This window comes from Heloderma suspectum, chromosome 2 (genome assembly GCF_057233095.1).
Source record: "Heloderma suspectum isolate Gila_16-S chromosome 2, 16-S_ref, whole genome shotgun sequence".
Taxonomy (NCBI): Eukaryota; Metazoa; Chordata; class Lepidosauria; order Squamata; family Helodermatidae; genus Heloderma; species Heloderma suspectum.
Genome location: NC_139459.1, coordinates 309,741,301 through 309,757,150, shown reverse-complemented (window position 1 = coordinate 309,757,150; position 15,850 = coordinate 309,741,301). Strand labels below are relative to the sequence as shown.

General features: G+C 41.4%; 1 protein-coding gene across 1 annotated transcript in view; it reads right to left on the bottom strand.

The window, feature by feature from the left end:
* Window positions 1-15,850, bottom strand: part of PLXND1 (plexin D1) — a 237,682-nt gene that overhangs the window by 138,350 nt on the left and 83,482 nt on the right. Inside the window, exons 2-3 of the mRNA XM_084840269.1 lie at window positions 13,242-13,418; window positions 2,010-2,141 (exon numbers count right to left, since the gene is read on the bottom strand). Coding sequence (XP_084696395.1) covers window positions 2,010-2,141; window positions 13,242-13,418 — 309 coding nt within the window. The remainder of the gene's footprint in view (window positions 1-2,009; window positions 2,142-13,241; window positions 13,419-15,850) is intronic.

Genomic DNA, 15,850 nt, shown 5'->3' with positions numbered 1-15,850 from the left:
TGATGGGACCTGAAGAACAAAACGTCTGGAGAGCACCAAGTTGGGGAAGGCTACCCTAAGAGAAAGCCTTCTTCCTCACCTGAAAACGCTCTCTTGATTATATCTACACCCAGGTTCATATAGTAAGGGCACATAGAGAAAAGCACGATTGGTTACAGTAAAGTTGTAGTTTCCTGGAAACTCACTAAAAATTGAGTACAGACATTTTGAGAAGTATTGTAAGATAATTTCATTGGGCTAGGATTTTGTAGAAATGTCTAAGATAGAAAGGGCAGTGACATTTTTGTGGGTTTTACACTTCGTTATTTTAATAAATTTTAGCTATTTCAGTGCTATTATGCATTCTGAATCCTTCAGATAGAAAGGGCAAGAAATATGTACATTTTTAACAAAAAAATGTCTTCTATTTGCAAAACATTAATATCTGGACAAGAGAACTTGGTAAATATCTGACAAGAGGAATTCTATATTTCTTCTTCTTGGGTATGTGAATAGCTTGTGTGCTATTTTCTAGATATTGGCCCAGTTCACATGTTGCAACAACCCATGGTTAACAAACAGTTATCTCTGCACCTTGTGAGCAACAGTTGATAAGACATGGAGATACATCAGGCATCATGAAACCTCTCAACCAGGGAATTTTGCAGGTTGTGGGATTTCCCTAACAAGTGGTTAATATTTACTTGCAATTTGTAAAGAGCAAGTCATGTTTACACAGGTTGGGTTTTCAATAATATTTAAAGGTAGCATATATAAGGTACTGACAAGACCCAAACCTGTATAGCTTCAGCAAGGTTGCTACATCATGTGATTCAAACCTTAGCCCAGGCTTATTTACATTATGTAGAAGTCTGGTCAAATTATTCAGAGCACCTTCTATAATTGCATAGACACATTTTCCCCAAGCTAAATATCTCAGGGGGTGGGGTGAGGGGGGAGACACAAAACTAAATTAACCAGGACAGAGACAAATTATACCTGTTGATGCCTTGTAGACAATGCTGGTGACAGAATGATAAGGCCTACACTAGGTAAACTGTTGTGATCTGAAATGTTTATGGGATATAGCAAATACATGATCTATTACCCCCAAAAGGAATCTGTATGGTGGTAATGGGTATTCTGTAGGCCCTACAGTGTAGCGAATGCAGTTGGAGAGTTTAAATACCAAGTACAAAATTATGGATTGCACATCTGTTTCTGTAGTTAAAAAGGAATATGCGTTAGACCACTGATGCCTGGAGCACATGCAAACTTAGTTTCTCTTTAACTAGACGGTTTACAGGTGGCAGGCAAACCATAATTATACAACGAGAGAGCTCTTTCTATTCTGGATAGTTATCTATTATGTACTATGTACTAATTATGTACTAATACATAATTATGTATTATGGTACATAATTGGTTAGACAGAATCAACAATATAGAGATGAGAACCATCTCTAATAGCGACCACTTTAAAGTCCAAATGAAGTAGTGCTAGAAATTCAATGATATGTAGAATAATTTCTTGTTTCCTTTCGCTATAGATGGTCTCAACACCGCCCCCCGCCCCCCAAGATACCACTATCTTTCAGCTGTTAGGAAAATTCAAATGCAGAATGCACAGTGTAGCAGGAACTGACTCTTGTAAAATATCATAGTGATATTATCCTAAATATAAACTTTCAGTGAGAACTGTATCAGAAACTAGGCTGAGAAATTTGAAATAAGCCTGGTAAAGAGTTACGTCTGCTTTGTCATGATCTGTCAAAAAATACAACCATTCTGAAAACATTTTTTTTCAGGACATTTTGTAAGAAAAATAGGCCTTACGATATATCAGCAGTTCAGCTATGAAAACCCTAAAGGAATAAATGATATAGAAAGGGTTTGGACAAAACTTGATCACTGATCAGAATTAAACATCTACAAGTTTTTATCACTACAGATCCCCAGAATATATTTATTCTTCCCTACTTCTTCTCAACCCATGGCACTAAGAAGATATGTTTGTGAAACAATCTTACCTGATGGGAAGTCATTAGATAAAGGTAGCTGGAGTCAGAAGGATCAAACTGCATGATGGGGTGGACAGGCTCACTGTAAGCCACAGTAATTGACTCCCTGCTTATCAGCTCCATAGAACTGTTCAGATTAATCTGTGAAGAAGGGAAACATTTCATAAGGCCACCAACTTTGTGCTTTTTGAGAAGAAGACGGGAATGAAAATAAGGTGTTTTTTTTAGAAACTTGGAAGTCATATATTAATTGATCAGATAGCCTGTGTTATTTTTACATAGCATGATTCTGTATTTCATGATAAAGACACAATTCTGCTTCTAAAATTGTATTTCCATAAAGTGGACATTTCCTGGGGAACTGAGAAGGGAATATCATTAGCCATTTTTTTGTAGAAACAGTAACATTCAATGTTTGTGAAGTGAATGTAGAAACTACATTAATTTCTACATTAATTTCCCTCATCTTCATCTTAAAAGTAATGGTCAAGGTGGAAATCTAGCAGAAAAAGCCAAAGTTAGTGGCTAACAGTGCTTTGCTTAAGCTATACCTGCAATGACAGTAGTAAATGCCAAAGAAACCCTGCAGTGTTTTATATCGGAGCTAGTAAGTAATGTTTTGCTTACACTGGGGAAGGTTTAACAAAAGCATCTCTAGGTCTTGGCCAAAGAGCTCCATCTTCTAATGTAGTGCTCTAATATGCTGTTTTTTTACACAACACTAGAAGCATTGCTGCTTTACACTTACTGCCTTTTCCATTAATGAATCTTTTGAATGTGCCATTGAAAATGGCCCCTGTGAAATGCCCTTCTGTGGCATACTTTATAATTTACCGGATCAGATTAATTCCCTATGTGATAGGAAATAATAATTGCTGCTTGGAGAACTGGCTGAACATTGCTTATACCTCTTTTACTGTCTTGTCTTGGATAGGAAACCTGAATTATAACTCATACCAAGTATTCTGTATTCCATGCCAAGTAACAAGGGGCCCCCAAGGTAAAAAAAAAAAAAAACAAGGAAAAAAAAGCTTCTGGTTCTGCAGCTGTGTAGCAGAATTAGATTACAGCTATCTGAGCAAATTATCCCAGCAAGAACAGCCAGGAGCATTTCTCTAATGGAGGTTCAGCAGATAAGGCTGCCTTTTCTGATATGATAATGGAGGCAGAACTGGTACTATTGTGTGAACACAAGCTGTGTGAGGAATGTCGCTGCACCCACTGCCCTGTGAAGCTGATTCTGATGTCAGGTTGCCCAGCACTTTGTTGTGTAACCTGCGCCTCTAGGCAAATATCAAACCAGAGAACCTCAGATATCTTTCCCACCTTCCTGCTAGGAACATTTGGAAAGCAGTGAAAGAAATTGGATTCACTTCTGTTCTCCCTATTTTTGATCTAATATTCTACATTATGTGTTATTATCTCCAGACTGATACAAAGCAGATTCTAGTCATGCCTTTCCTTGATGGGTGACATCTACTTAATAGGCTTACTATTACAGCAGCTACACTGAATGGCTACTCTCATTGGCTAATATTGTACCCTTTCTTCAGCAAGTGGTGTACACTGGGGTTATTGCAGCTGTGGCTCTTCCTGGCTTGGAGATATTTACAGTGCCTTAAATCTTGGCCCCTGATGTATTGTTTCAACATAGATAAAACACGCATATCACACACATGGATTCATGGCATGCCTCCTCTGTAGCTCAGCAATAGTAAGGACCAATCAGGAAGTATTTATTCCAAGTGGAGGGTGTGTCTGTATATGTGCTTTTTACAAGTACCAATCAAGACAGAGAACAATTTATAAGAGGTCATTGTTAATAACTAGAAGCTGTGCAATAAAATTTCAACTACAGGCATTTATTTCTACAATATATTAAATGACATCTTGATTGCACTATAGCCTCGAATGCTGATTAAAAGTTAAGAATTAGTAGATATTGTATATTGCTATACAGCTTAAAGCAACATCCAGTTGCTTCTTTATTGAAGAATGAAAGCCTATGTTGTGAGATTGTCAATTGATACATTTTTCTTGTTAAGTGAACAGAATCCTGGATTAACATGCCAGTCTTACGTTTCTCAAGCATGAATTATTTAATTTTTATCATCAGTAGTGTGATTAAGTGTGCTGTATCGCACAAGTTTGCCTTGTCAACATGCTCTAACTCTGAACTGAGCTCAGAGGTACCACTAGGCTCACATAATCAATTATCTAGGGTAGCACTACTAAGTCATGGTACAAGAGTCACTGTCACCCAGGGCTGAATGAAAGACAGAAGGAAGGATAGAAGAGCTGCAGAAGTGAGCAAAGAACTAAACAGCCAGGGAGTGAAGAAAATTCAGCTTGGACCAACTGCAGTCTAGTGGTAGATGGGTTGTGTTTTTGTTGCCTGCCTCCTTGTATAGCAGCTAAACAAGATTTATTTTCATGGTGAAGGTGATGCACAGATTCCTAGAGGAGCCTGCTTAGATTGATGACATCATATATCCCATTACTGGGAAACTGCAATTTGCTCCTGTGCGGGTCACTAAAGGTTTCAGTGCAGGTTCAGCACACCAGCACTTGTACTGTCTGAAATGAACCCTTCCACCTTCCCAGCTGCCAGCTGTCACTGCCAGCATCAAGAATAAAGGGCTGCTCCTTTGGCTACTATGTGGAAATGTCCACTCTCAGCCACAGTTCACAACTGCCTAAGATACAACTCCAAACTGAAAACTAGATGTTAGGTCTTTTCTAGTGTTACAGATGTCCTGCTATGGCTGGGTAAGTCTCCATGCTTGGCAAATACAGGGATGAATCCAATAGGCAGGTCAGTTAAGGAGGCATATGGTCGAACACAAAAGTTTCAGTAGGATCAGGCTAAGGCAGGAGTAGTCACAATATAGGCAATAGTCAGAGCACAGCGTTACCAGGCAAGTAAGTTATTTCCAGAAGACAGGTCTGAGTCACAGCAGAAATGCAGTCCAAAAACAGAGTCAGGCAGGAGGTCAGTAGCACAGAGGTTCAAGGCAAGATCAGGGAAACAGGATACAAGGCACTGGAGCTGGTAGAACAATGTTGTTCCAGCAGTGGCTGGCCTGAAACTGAAGACTTAAAGCCAGAACTTCCTGAGCCCCATCCAGGGCTCAGCTGCAGTTCATTACAGGCCCCCTGGCAAAAGACTTTCTTGGGAGGAAGGGCTTTGCTCCTAGGGCATCCTTTCCCCTTGAGCAGCTCTAGGGATGTCAGAGAATTTCGCCACGAATCTCGGGGAGGCCGAATGCCAGCACATTCGGCCCCCCAAAATCGGTGGCAAAACGGTCTGCCCCCCCGCCCCCCCCGGGATGGGACTTACCTCGGGCAAATCTCCCTGGCGGCGGCAGCTCCGGCGGCGGTTCGGCGGCGGTGGCCGGTCTTCCGACCGGCTGCCGCCACCGCCATTTCCAAGTTAAAAAAAAACCCAAAACGTGATAGGCTACGTAAATGTTTAAGTAGCCTATCATGGCTGAGTTAAAAACAAAAACAAAAAACCACGTGTACGCAAAAGGCGGCGCCCATGGGCGCCGCCATTTGCGTTCCTTATTTTGGCACGTCTAGTCTATGTAAACATTTACGTAGACTACGGCGAAAATAAGGGGAACGCAAATAGCGTAGCGTCTACGCTATTTGCGTTCCCCTTATTTTCGCTGTAGTCTACATAAATGTTTACGTAGACTAGACGTGCCAAAATAAGGAACGCAAATGGCGGCGCCCATGGGCGCCGCCATTTGCGTACACGCAGTTTGTTTGTTTTTTTAAACTCAGCCATGATAGGCTACGTAAACATTTACATAGCCTATCACGGCTGACTGCAGGGACACAAATGGCAGCGGCTACAGCCGCCACCATTTGCAGACCCGGCCGGCCAGGATTCGTGGCGGGAGGGACGGGGCGCCTCCCCCCAGCCAGAATTTTGGTGGGGAGGGACGGGACGCCTCCCCCCCACCGCAAATCAAATTTCGTAAAAAGTAAGTGACTTTCGTACATCCCTAGCTGCAGCTCTCCTTTGTAATTGAGCACTTCTTCTCAATGGAGCCCTACTGGACTGCCTCTTGAAGCAATGATGTTCTCGGAGCTAGTTGTCACTCAGCATCCCCCTCTGCATTAGAAGCAGAGCTCTCTGCCTCTCAAGGACATAGATCTTAAGGCATCAGCCCTGAGGGACCAGGACCATCTTGGATAATGCCAGGCTCCTCTAAGGCAACCTGTTCCCTGGGAACATCTGGCTCCAAAGGTCCAAGCTCTTCCTCTGATGAGGAATCCCCCTGGGAAGTCATGACATCAGAGTGTTATGTTCCTTTGTGCTCTCCCTTAGCAGTCAACACACTCCAGGAAACAAAGCTTCAGGCCAAATCTACTTTATTAGTAAACGACTAGCTTCTTTACAGATACAGATTTTAGGAAACTCTCAGACTGCATAGAACCAGCTAATCCACACGTCTACGAATATCAATAGAAGATACGAAGTGGAAGTTCGAGAAGTTGCCAGCAGCCTGGGCATGCACTTCATGGCCAGACTAGCTTCGCAGGGATGCCCCTCCCTTAGGGTGGCTCCCTCCTACATTGGCTTCTATGAGTGGCCAACCTGGCAAAGCATCTATGCCCTGCCTCTAACTTTTCCCGCTTCACTCTGCAACGAATCCTAGCATCCCTCAAGTAATGCCCTTCGCCCTCCTCCTCCTCAGCATGCATTCTCATGGTGGAGGAATGGGGGAGCAGTTTAGCGTGGGCCATCTGTGTGTCAATGTCTTGAGAAGAAAGTCTCGCTGTATCTGGGCTAACTAGGGAGGGTGCCTCCCTCTGTTCTTGCCCTTCCTGTTCTGATTCTGAATCTGCGCTGCCAGACACCTCCACACGCTCAGATTCATTCCTGACACAGAAGAGCTTCAGACATGCTTACTCTTTGTACACATGTATTTTGTGCCCTTGGACATATTGGACATTGCTCTGACACCTTGGCTCTGGCATCCATTTTGTTCCAGAAGGCAAGGCTAGTACAGCTGCTCATAATTCTGGGCACTGCACTTTAAGAAGGATGCAGACAAGCTGGAGAGGGTTCAGAGGAGGGCAACAAAGATGATCAGGGGACTGGAAACAAAGCCCTATGAGGACAGACTGAAAGAACTGGGCAGGTTTAGCCTTGAGAAGAGAAGACTGAGGGGAGATATGATAGCACTCTTCAAGTACGTGAAAGGTTGTCACAGAGAGGAAGGCCAGAATCTCGTCTCGATCATCTCAGTGTGTAGGACATGGAGTAATGGGCTCAATTTACAGGAAGCCAGATTCTGGCTGAACATCAAGAAAACCTTCCTGACTGTTAGAGCAATATAACAATGGAACCAATTACCTAGGGAGGTAGTGGGCTCTCCCACACTGGAGGCATTCAAGATGAGGATGGACAGCAATCTGTCAGGGATGCTCTGACTTGGATTCCTGCATTAAGCAGGGGGTTGGACTCGATGGTTTTAAAGGCCCCTTCCAACCCTACTATTCTATAATTTGGCTACTTTGGGAGAAGACTGAGCCTACTTTGGCTCAGTCTTCTCCCAAAAGAGGGTCTATGACCCCCCTGGCAAAGGCAAAGTACAGGCTGAAGGGGCAGGATTGCAGCTTGAGATCGATAGGCATATGGTCAAGGAACACCTCATTACTTTGAATGAGTTCAAGTCTCCAGGGCCAGATGAACTGCATCCTAGAGTAATAAAGGAACTGGCAGAAGAACTCTCAGAACCACTGTCTATTCTCTTTGAGCAATCATGGAGGGCGGGTGAAGTGCCAGATGACTGGAGGAGGGCTAATGTTATCCCTATCTTCAAAAAGGGTAAAAAGGAGGAACCTGGGAACTACAGACCAGGCAGTCTGACATCACTCCCTGGGAAAATTCTGGAGCAGATGATAAAGCAATCCATCTGTAAGCACCTTGACAACAATGCAGTGATTAGTCAAAGCCAACATGGATTTGTCAAGAACAAATCCTGCCAGACAAATCTGATCTCATTTTTTTGATCAGGTAACCTCCCTTGTGGACTGTGGGAATGCTGTGGACCTAATATTCCCCGACTTCAGCAAAGCTTTTGACAAAGTGCCCCATGATATCCTGATGAGCAAACTAGCTCAAAGTGGGCTAGATGAAACAACGATCCAGTGGATCCACAGTTGGCTACAGAATCGGACTCAAACAGTGCTGATCAATGGGACCTTCTCAAACTGGGGAGAGGTAATGAGGGGGTACCGCAGGGCTCAGTCCTGGGCCCAGTGCTCTTCAACATTTTTATTAATGACTTGGAGGAGGAGGTGCAGGGAATGCTGATCAGATTTGCACATGACACAAAATTGGGTGGGATAGCTAATACTTTGGAAGACAGAAAGAAAATTCAAAGTGATCTGGATAGACTGGAGCGCTGGGCAGAAAACAACAGAATGACATTTAATAGGGATAAATGCCAAGTTCTGCACCTAGGAAAAAGAAACCAAAGGCACAGTTACAAGATGGGGGATACGTGGCTCAACAGCACTACAAGCGAGAAGGATCTTGGAACGGTTGTCGATCACAAGCTGAATATGAGCCAACAATGTGATGTGGCTGCAAAAAAAGGCAAATGCTATTTTGGGCTGTGTTAATAGAAGCATAGCTTCCAAATCCTGGGAAGTACTAGTTCCCCTCTACTCAGCACTGGTTAGGCCTCATCTGGACTACTGTGTCCAGTTTTGGGCACCGCACTTTAAGAAGGATGCAGACAAGCTGGAGAGGGTTCAGAGGAGGGCAACAAAGATGATCAGGGGACTGGAAACAAAGCCCTATGAGGACAGACTGAAAGAACTGGGCAGGTTTAGCCTTGAGAAGAGAAGACTGAGGGGAGATATGATAGCACTCTTCAAGTACGTGAAAGGTTGTCACAGAGAGGAAGGCCAGGATCTCTTCTCGATCATCCCAGAGTGCAAGACACGGAATCATGGGCTCAAGTGACAGGAAGCCAGATTCCGGCTGAACATCAGGAAAAACGTCCTGACTGTTAGAGCAATATGACAATGTAACCAATTACCTAGGGAGGTAGTGGGCTGTCCCACACTGGAGGCATTCAAGACCAGGCTGGACAGCCATCTGTCTGGGATGCTCTGACTTGGATTCCTGCATTGAGCAGGGGGTTGGACTCGATGGTCTTGTAGGCCCCTTCCAACCCTACTATTCTATGATTCTATGCTTAAGACCTATAGTCATATATATATGCACACATATTCACATGCACACACACATTATTTATTCTTTTTATATTCACATTAGTTGTCAGTTATTATCATAATATGTACATGTACAAAAATATTATTTCAAATAAACACCAACATTCTTATTTAGAATTAATCTTATCAAAAATTATTTAAATGAAAGCTGGGCTGTACTTTATAAGCAAGGAAATTGTTTCAACTCACCATCCTTAGACTCAATGAAAAATGCTGTTGCAGTACTGTAATCTGAATATTGAATTCTATCAATAACTAGGAACTTAAAGACCTCATGCATATGAGCCCGTTGATAGAATTTTTTCTCATAAATACAATTGGACAGATTACAATAACTTACTGCTATGTAAGGAGGCGGAGTGGATTTTCAAACTACAGTCTGTTATCCCTAAAGGTTTGAATGTTTCTCTGGATCTGGCATCTTATGTGTAATATATAAAGGCATTTGTATTGGGGATTTTTATCTGATTGCATATGAAGCCAAACACTATACCTTTAACAGCATTGTGGATGACTTAGCCTTTCTTCAACACTGGGTATTTAAAACCTGTTACGAATTGGTATGCTTACAGCTGCTGACTCAATTTACTGAGTTAGAGCAGGAGAAATTATCAGCCTGTGGTTTGAGGTTTGTTTGGTGACTTTGTGTCTAATTTCAAACAAACTTTTTGGTAGTGTACCGATACTATATGCTTTAAGTATTGTTCCTTCTTAGCTCTGTGAAGCTCTATGAGATAAAATGCAAGCTATGAGAGCGGATTAAGCGGCCTCATTCGAAAAACTATTCAGATTACAGTACTGCCACAGTATTTTTTGCTGAGTCTATGGACGGTGAGTTGAAACAATTTCCTTGCTTATAAAGTACAGCCCCGCTTTCATGTAAATAATTTTTGATACGATTATGGTAACAATTCTCAATAAAAATGTTGTGTTTATTTGAACTAATGTTTTTGTACCTGTACATATTATAATAACTGACAACTAATGTGAATATAAAAATAATAATGTGTGTGTGTATGTGCGTGTGTGTGTGTGTGCATATATATGACTATAGATCTTAATATCTTTACAGTTATTTATCTGAAGAAGCAACTCATAGGCGAAACAGGATTACACCGGATTCCTGTAAAGACTTTTTGGATGAACTTTAAGATCCTTTGAACAAACTATAATATTAATATGTATATACTTGTGATACAGATGCTTCTGTTATCTTCCAATATATGTACAATTGTATTCAAATTATTTTCATATGTATAATTATATTGTTCCAACAACAATTCTATTTTAAATAGATCACTAACACCCACCACGTTAATTGTGCGTTTTCATATTGTTACATTATATTTAGTATTACCTGACCCATTTACAGTTGTGGTGCATCCTACCATCCACCAGCCAATTACCCATGAGGGCACCTTTAAATTGGCTAATTAAATGCCCTGCTGGGGAAAATCATGAAGTGTCTGCACCTCTCTATCAGGTCTGCAAGGCTAAAGCTCAGGCACCCTTAGGTTAAGCATCTTTAATGATTCCCAGTGTTCTAAATCCTGGGCTAGGCTAGCTTGAATAGCTAGCCAGATATAAAAGTAATCAAGAAGCAGGGAGAACCCCTGCATCTGCTATTCAGGAGTCAGAACCAGGCCCTTGTTCCTTTTGTTTTGATCCAGCTGGTTTTGATTGCCCCTGAGCAATCAAGCCTTTATATTATTTCTGGAAATCACTGTAACTGCTTTGGATTTGGGGGAGTTCACTCTTCCACTATGTGCTGCCTGTTCAGATATCAACTACTCTGATTTGTCTTAGCTCTAAGGGTGAACCTGGGGTCTGATGAGGTTTTCCATGTTGCTCCATATGACTCTTTTCTAGCATGCTTTCCTAGCCTGGTGTCAAGTCTACAATCACTGGGCCAGAAGACCCTTACGCTTTTATTCAAAACACCTTGTTGTCCCTGAGTGATCCCCAGAGAGAGAAGTCTTACTCCCTGGTAAAGCACCCACTGAATCCAAAGTCAGGTTCCATATGCAACACAGGTTTGCCCACCAGTTCCTTGTGTTCCATTGGGTGGGGGGGGGGATATCTTGTGGGGTCTTGTGTCCAATGTATGAGTTGCAGTTCTTAAGGACTACGGTATTATTTCTGGTGGTTGAGAAGAGAGCTTAAGGTGTGGGGAAATAGCTACCAAATAGTCTGAAGAAGCACTGAAACAATCAATCTAATTACAAATGTTCCAGAGAAGCCCCATTGGCAAGGCTCTCTGTCTCAATCTATTCTTGACCCAATTTTTGTCATTCTGAGGTCCCTAATAACAGCTTACCCTTCATTTGGGCTCCTCATCCACACAGCAAGTACCAGTTGATCAAGAGTCCAACATCTGGATCTATCAGCCACTAGCTACTTCTTGATCTATTGGTACTCAACAGTGACCAAGTGACCTCAGGCTAATGCCCCACATTTTAGGATCTCCTTGGCAGTGGAACTAAGTCATAGGCAATCCTCCTCTTTGCCATTTCCCTAGCGCTACCTCTCCTCCATATTCAGTAACACTAATTTCCCCAAGCTACACCTTTTCTATCCATTAGTCAAGGAACAGGTATACCACCTCATGTGTTGGGGAGAGAGGGAGGTACTAATCAAGCCATTTGCATCCACTGTAATGTTTGCACATGTATATGTTTGAGAGTAATCTGTGTAAAAATAAATCTTGTTTTGTTTTTGAAGCTGAAACTATGTGAGCTATTTCCCCCAAATTAAGTGTGTTTGAGCAAACTTCTCCGAATATAGAAGCAGCTGTTCCCCATTTGAATAAGAGCTTGGTGCAAAAATCCACCATGTGTGCCCCACACCTCTGGCAAGATCCCTTTTTAGTCCTATATTCCATGTAGACGTGAAACGTACATGTCAAGGTGCATGTGTGGGCAAGAACATGTGGCAACACTAGTGTCAGGTGAATGCAGGGCTCTGTGTAGTGTGAATAATATTTTAATTTTCTCCAGATACTAAAATGCTACAGGAGACCTTATTTCTTGTTTGGACAGTCAATGAACACGCCAATTATCCTGGCTGAAATTTCTACAAGATTCACTCCCTTCTGTTGTTGAGAGGATCTAACACAAGCAGTGATTTCACAAATGCTATCCAACGTTGCTCAGACAATCATATCAGCATTTCATATCTTGCAACTCCTTCCATATAGAGATTTCAAACACTTAAATATCATTCAGTAGACTTCATAACATCCCTGGAGCCACCTAAGTGATAAAAGAATAGCTTGTATGGAAAGCAAATGCCATAGAAGAACTTTGTTTAACATACAAGCTGGCCTTGAACATGTCAGATAATGAATGTTGCAGATAGGCATAGTGTTCAGTGCTTATCTACATTTAGTACTGATAGCACATTGAACAGCACTGATCAGCTGTTTGGAACAGAATGACAAGTTGGTGGAAGATACAATTGAAATGCTAGTGGTCTAAAACTTTCAAGAGAAACAGTCAGATAATCCTATTACTGTACATACTAAGAAAGTGCTTGGGGAATTTGGGGTTTAAAAAGTAGTGGCACAAAATTTTAGTTAGCCAAAGTGCAGAAATTGGCAATTTTACTGTTTTAAGAAATGTCATGGGATCTTTAACAACCACAAGCATTCAGGACTTCTTATGTCTCCTCTGAAAAATTATGCCTTTAGAAGTTCAGCATCCCATAACATTAGGATGAAGATAAATAACTAAAACCTCTTCCTTCTGAATATAGGACCTTCTTGACAGTCTTCCATTCAGGAACTGAACCAGCCTGACCCTATTTACTATGTATGATAGCTATATAAAGTTGAGATGGCAGTTTAACAACAGTTTTCAAATAGTGTCAGCATGGCTACTTATTACCAAGGGGCTCACAGTGGAAAGATATCATATCCTATTTTTAATTGTGAAGGCCCTTAAATGCTTTATTAAGTCTTAGATACCCTGTTACTTTTACCTTAAGCAGTCTTCCATTAGCTGTTCCCAGAAATAAAACTGTGTAATTATTGACACTGGAGACCGCCACTGATGTAAGGCCTGGTAAAGTGTACACCGGCCTTGCCTTGACAGGTTGCAGGACTGACAGTGGATGCTGGAGATGTGCTGCACCACAGTCCAACTGTTCTGGTTGCAACTGAAAAGAAAAGGGCATATTAGTGAATACATATTGGGACATGATAGGTGCTAGTAACGCACTGCATATTAATTTTATTTTAAATATTTTAACCCATATGCGCTATATTATCAGGAAAATAGCAGACATGGCTTCAGAAAAAAATAGGATGGACAAATAAAACACAGAGTAGATTCTTCAGTGGATTCTTGTCTCATAGATAGAAATAATTCTATTTTCCATGTTCTATATTTCTATACAGGCATTCTAAAGGGGGAACCTTTTGTTTTTATTATTGTTGTTATTGTTTTCATATGTTATGTGGTTTTAAGCTCTGTTGTATGCTGCCTTGGGAGGGTTTACCCTAAAAGACACCTTATACATTTTTAAATAAATAGGACAGTATCAAATGATACCTGAGTGCTAATGTAAATTACATTGCGCTAGCCTAAGGGATCTCTAGTGCAACGCCAATAGCTGGCATGCTAGGTTTCCCCAGAAAACCCGTTATGCCAACTAACTCTACTGGCGTTGCACTAGAGGTTGGGCAACATAATTTATATTAGCACTCGTGTCACCCTGGACACTACCCATAATAAGTAAATATATCTATCTTCCCCCACATGGGGCCACTATGCAAGATGGGTACTATAACATATAATACATTACTTGGAAGGCTACATTTTTTTCTTATTTAGTTACTATTTACTTATTCCTTATATGTATTTTTATACTGCCTATAGTAAATCATACTTCCAGGGTACTTTACAAGTAAGAATTAAGAAAATAAAATGTAAATATAAAAAACCATAATAAACTAAATAAACTAATTAACTAATTAACTAAAAAGCCGTTATTCCTGCAAAAGCGGGAATAGTATCAGTTTGAAGGGAATACAGGTATTTGTCTTAATAAGGAAACTTGTTCTATCTACAGTGCTGTGAATGATTCATCTTTCAATTGTGCCTGAAAGAGTTTGGTGTAACACAGATGGGCATAATTTTTCACTAAAATAACTTGTCCAATAAATGATATTCATTCCTGTGGATGAAGATAAAGCAATTAAAGCTACATAGTATACACACTTACTTGGGAGTAAGCCTCAAAAATATAACAAGGCTTACTTTTGAGTAAACCTGCAAAGGTCTCGGCTGCACGTTCAGAATGAGCCATTCCACAATTACAACACTGATAATATTTAATTGTATCTTATGGGAAAGATACAGGAAAGGTACTGTCAGGAAATAATTAACAGTAGTACCTTTTCAGCCAAAGATCTACCTCATATAGTCTACGTACCACTACCACATGGCTATCATGTTGTGAGTTGTTTCACAAGAGCAGGGGAAATATAATCAGATGCAGCCCCCCCCCCCCCCCAAGAAAAAAGTACAGATTCTGGGGAAGATATACTTACTCCACTGCCTCAAACTAATGCAATACTGTATTTTTTCTACATTTTATTCAACAACAATATCCCAGTCTTCTACAAAATGTACCAGAGTGGTGTACAATATAACCATAAAACCAAAGAATATGTGATCATAAAAATACAACTAGCAAACAATTTCTAAAAATATTAAAAGTACACCCCTTTCAGTCACAGATATACAGTCAGGGCCAGAAATATTGGAACAAGGATAACCGTTTTGGCAGTTGGCCTCTGTACACCACCACATTGAAGTTGAAAGGAAACACACCCAGATGGGAGCGAAGTCAGGACTTTCAGCTGTAATTCAAGGGGTTTGGCAAAAGTGGGGCACTAACCATTCAGGAAGGACAGCCAGTGGCATACACACACACCCATCGTTGGTGGCTCATAAGTAATGGAATGAATGGCTGACAAGCAGCTGCATGGCTAGGTGTGGCCTGTTTCCTGGGTACCCCATGACCAATCAAGCAGATAAAAGGCCTGGAGGTGGTTCTGAGTGTTACATTTGCATTTGGTAGCTGTTCACTGGAACTCCCAACATGAGGTCCAAAGAGGTGTCCATATGAGTGAAGGAGGCCATCGTTAGGCTGAGGAAACAAAATAAACCCACCAGAGAGATAGCAAAAACAGTGGGAGTGGCCAATACAACAGTTTGGAACATGCTGAAAAAGAAGGAATTAACTGGCAAGCTCAGCAACAGCAAAAGGCCTGGAAGACCATGGAAGACAACTAAGGTGGATGACCACAGAATTCTGCTCATGGTGAAGAGGAACCCTTTCACAACATCTGGCCAGGTCAAGAACTCTCTTGCGGAGGTAGGCATGTCATTGTCAACATCTACAGTCAAGAGACGGCTTTATGAATGTAACTACAGAGGCTTCACAACAAGGTGCAAACCACTGGTAACGCTCAAGAACAGACAGGCCAGATTAGCCTTTGCCAGCAAACACCTAAAAAAGCCTGCCCAGTTCTGGAATAAGATTATTTGGACTGATGAAACCAAGATGAACTTGTACCAGAA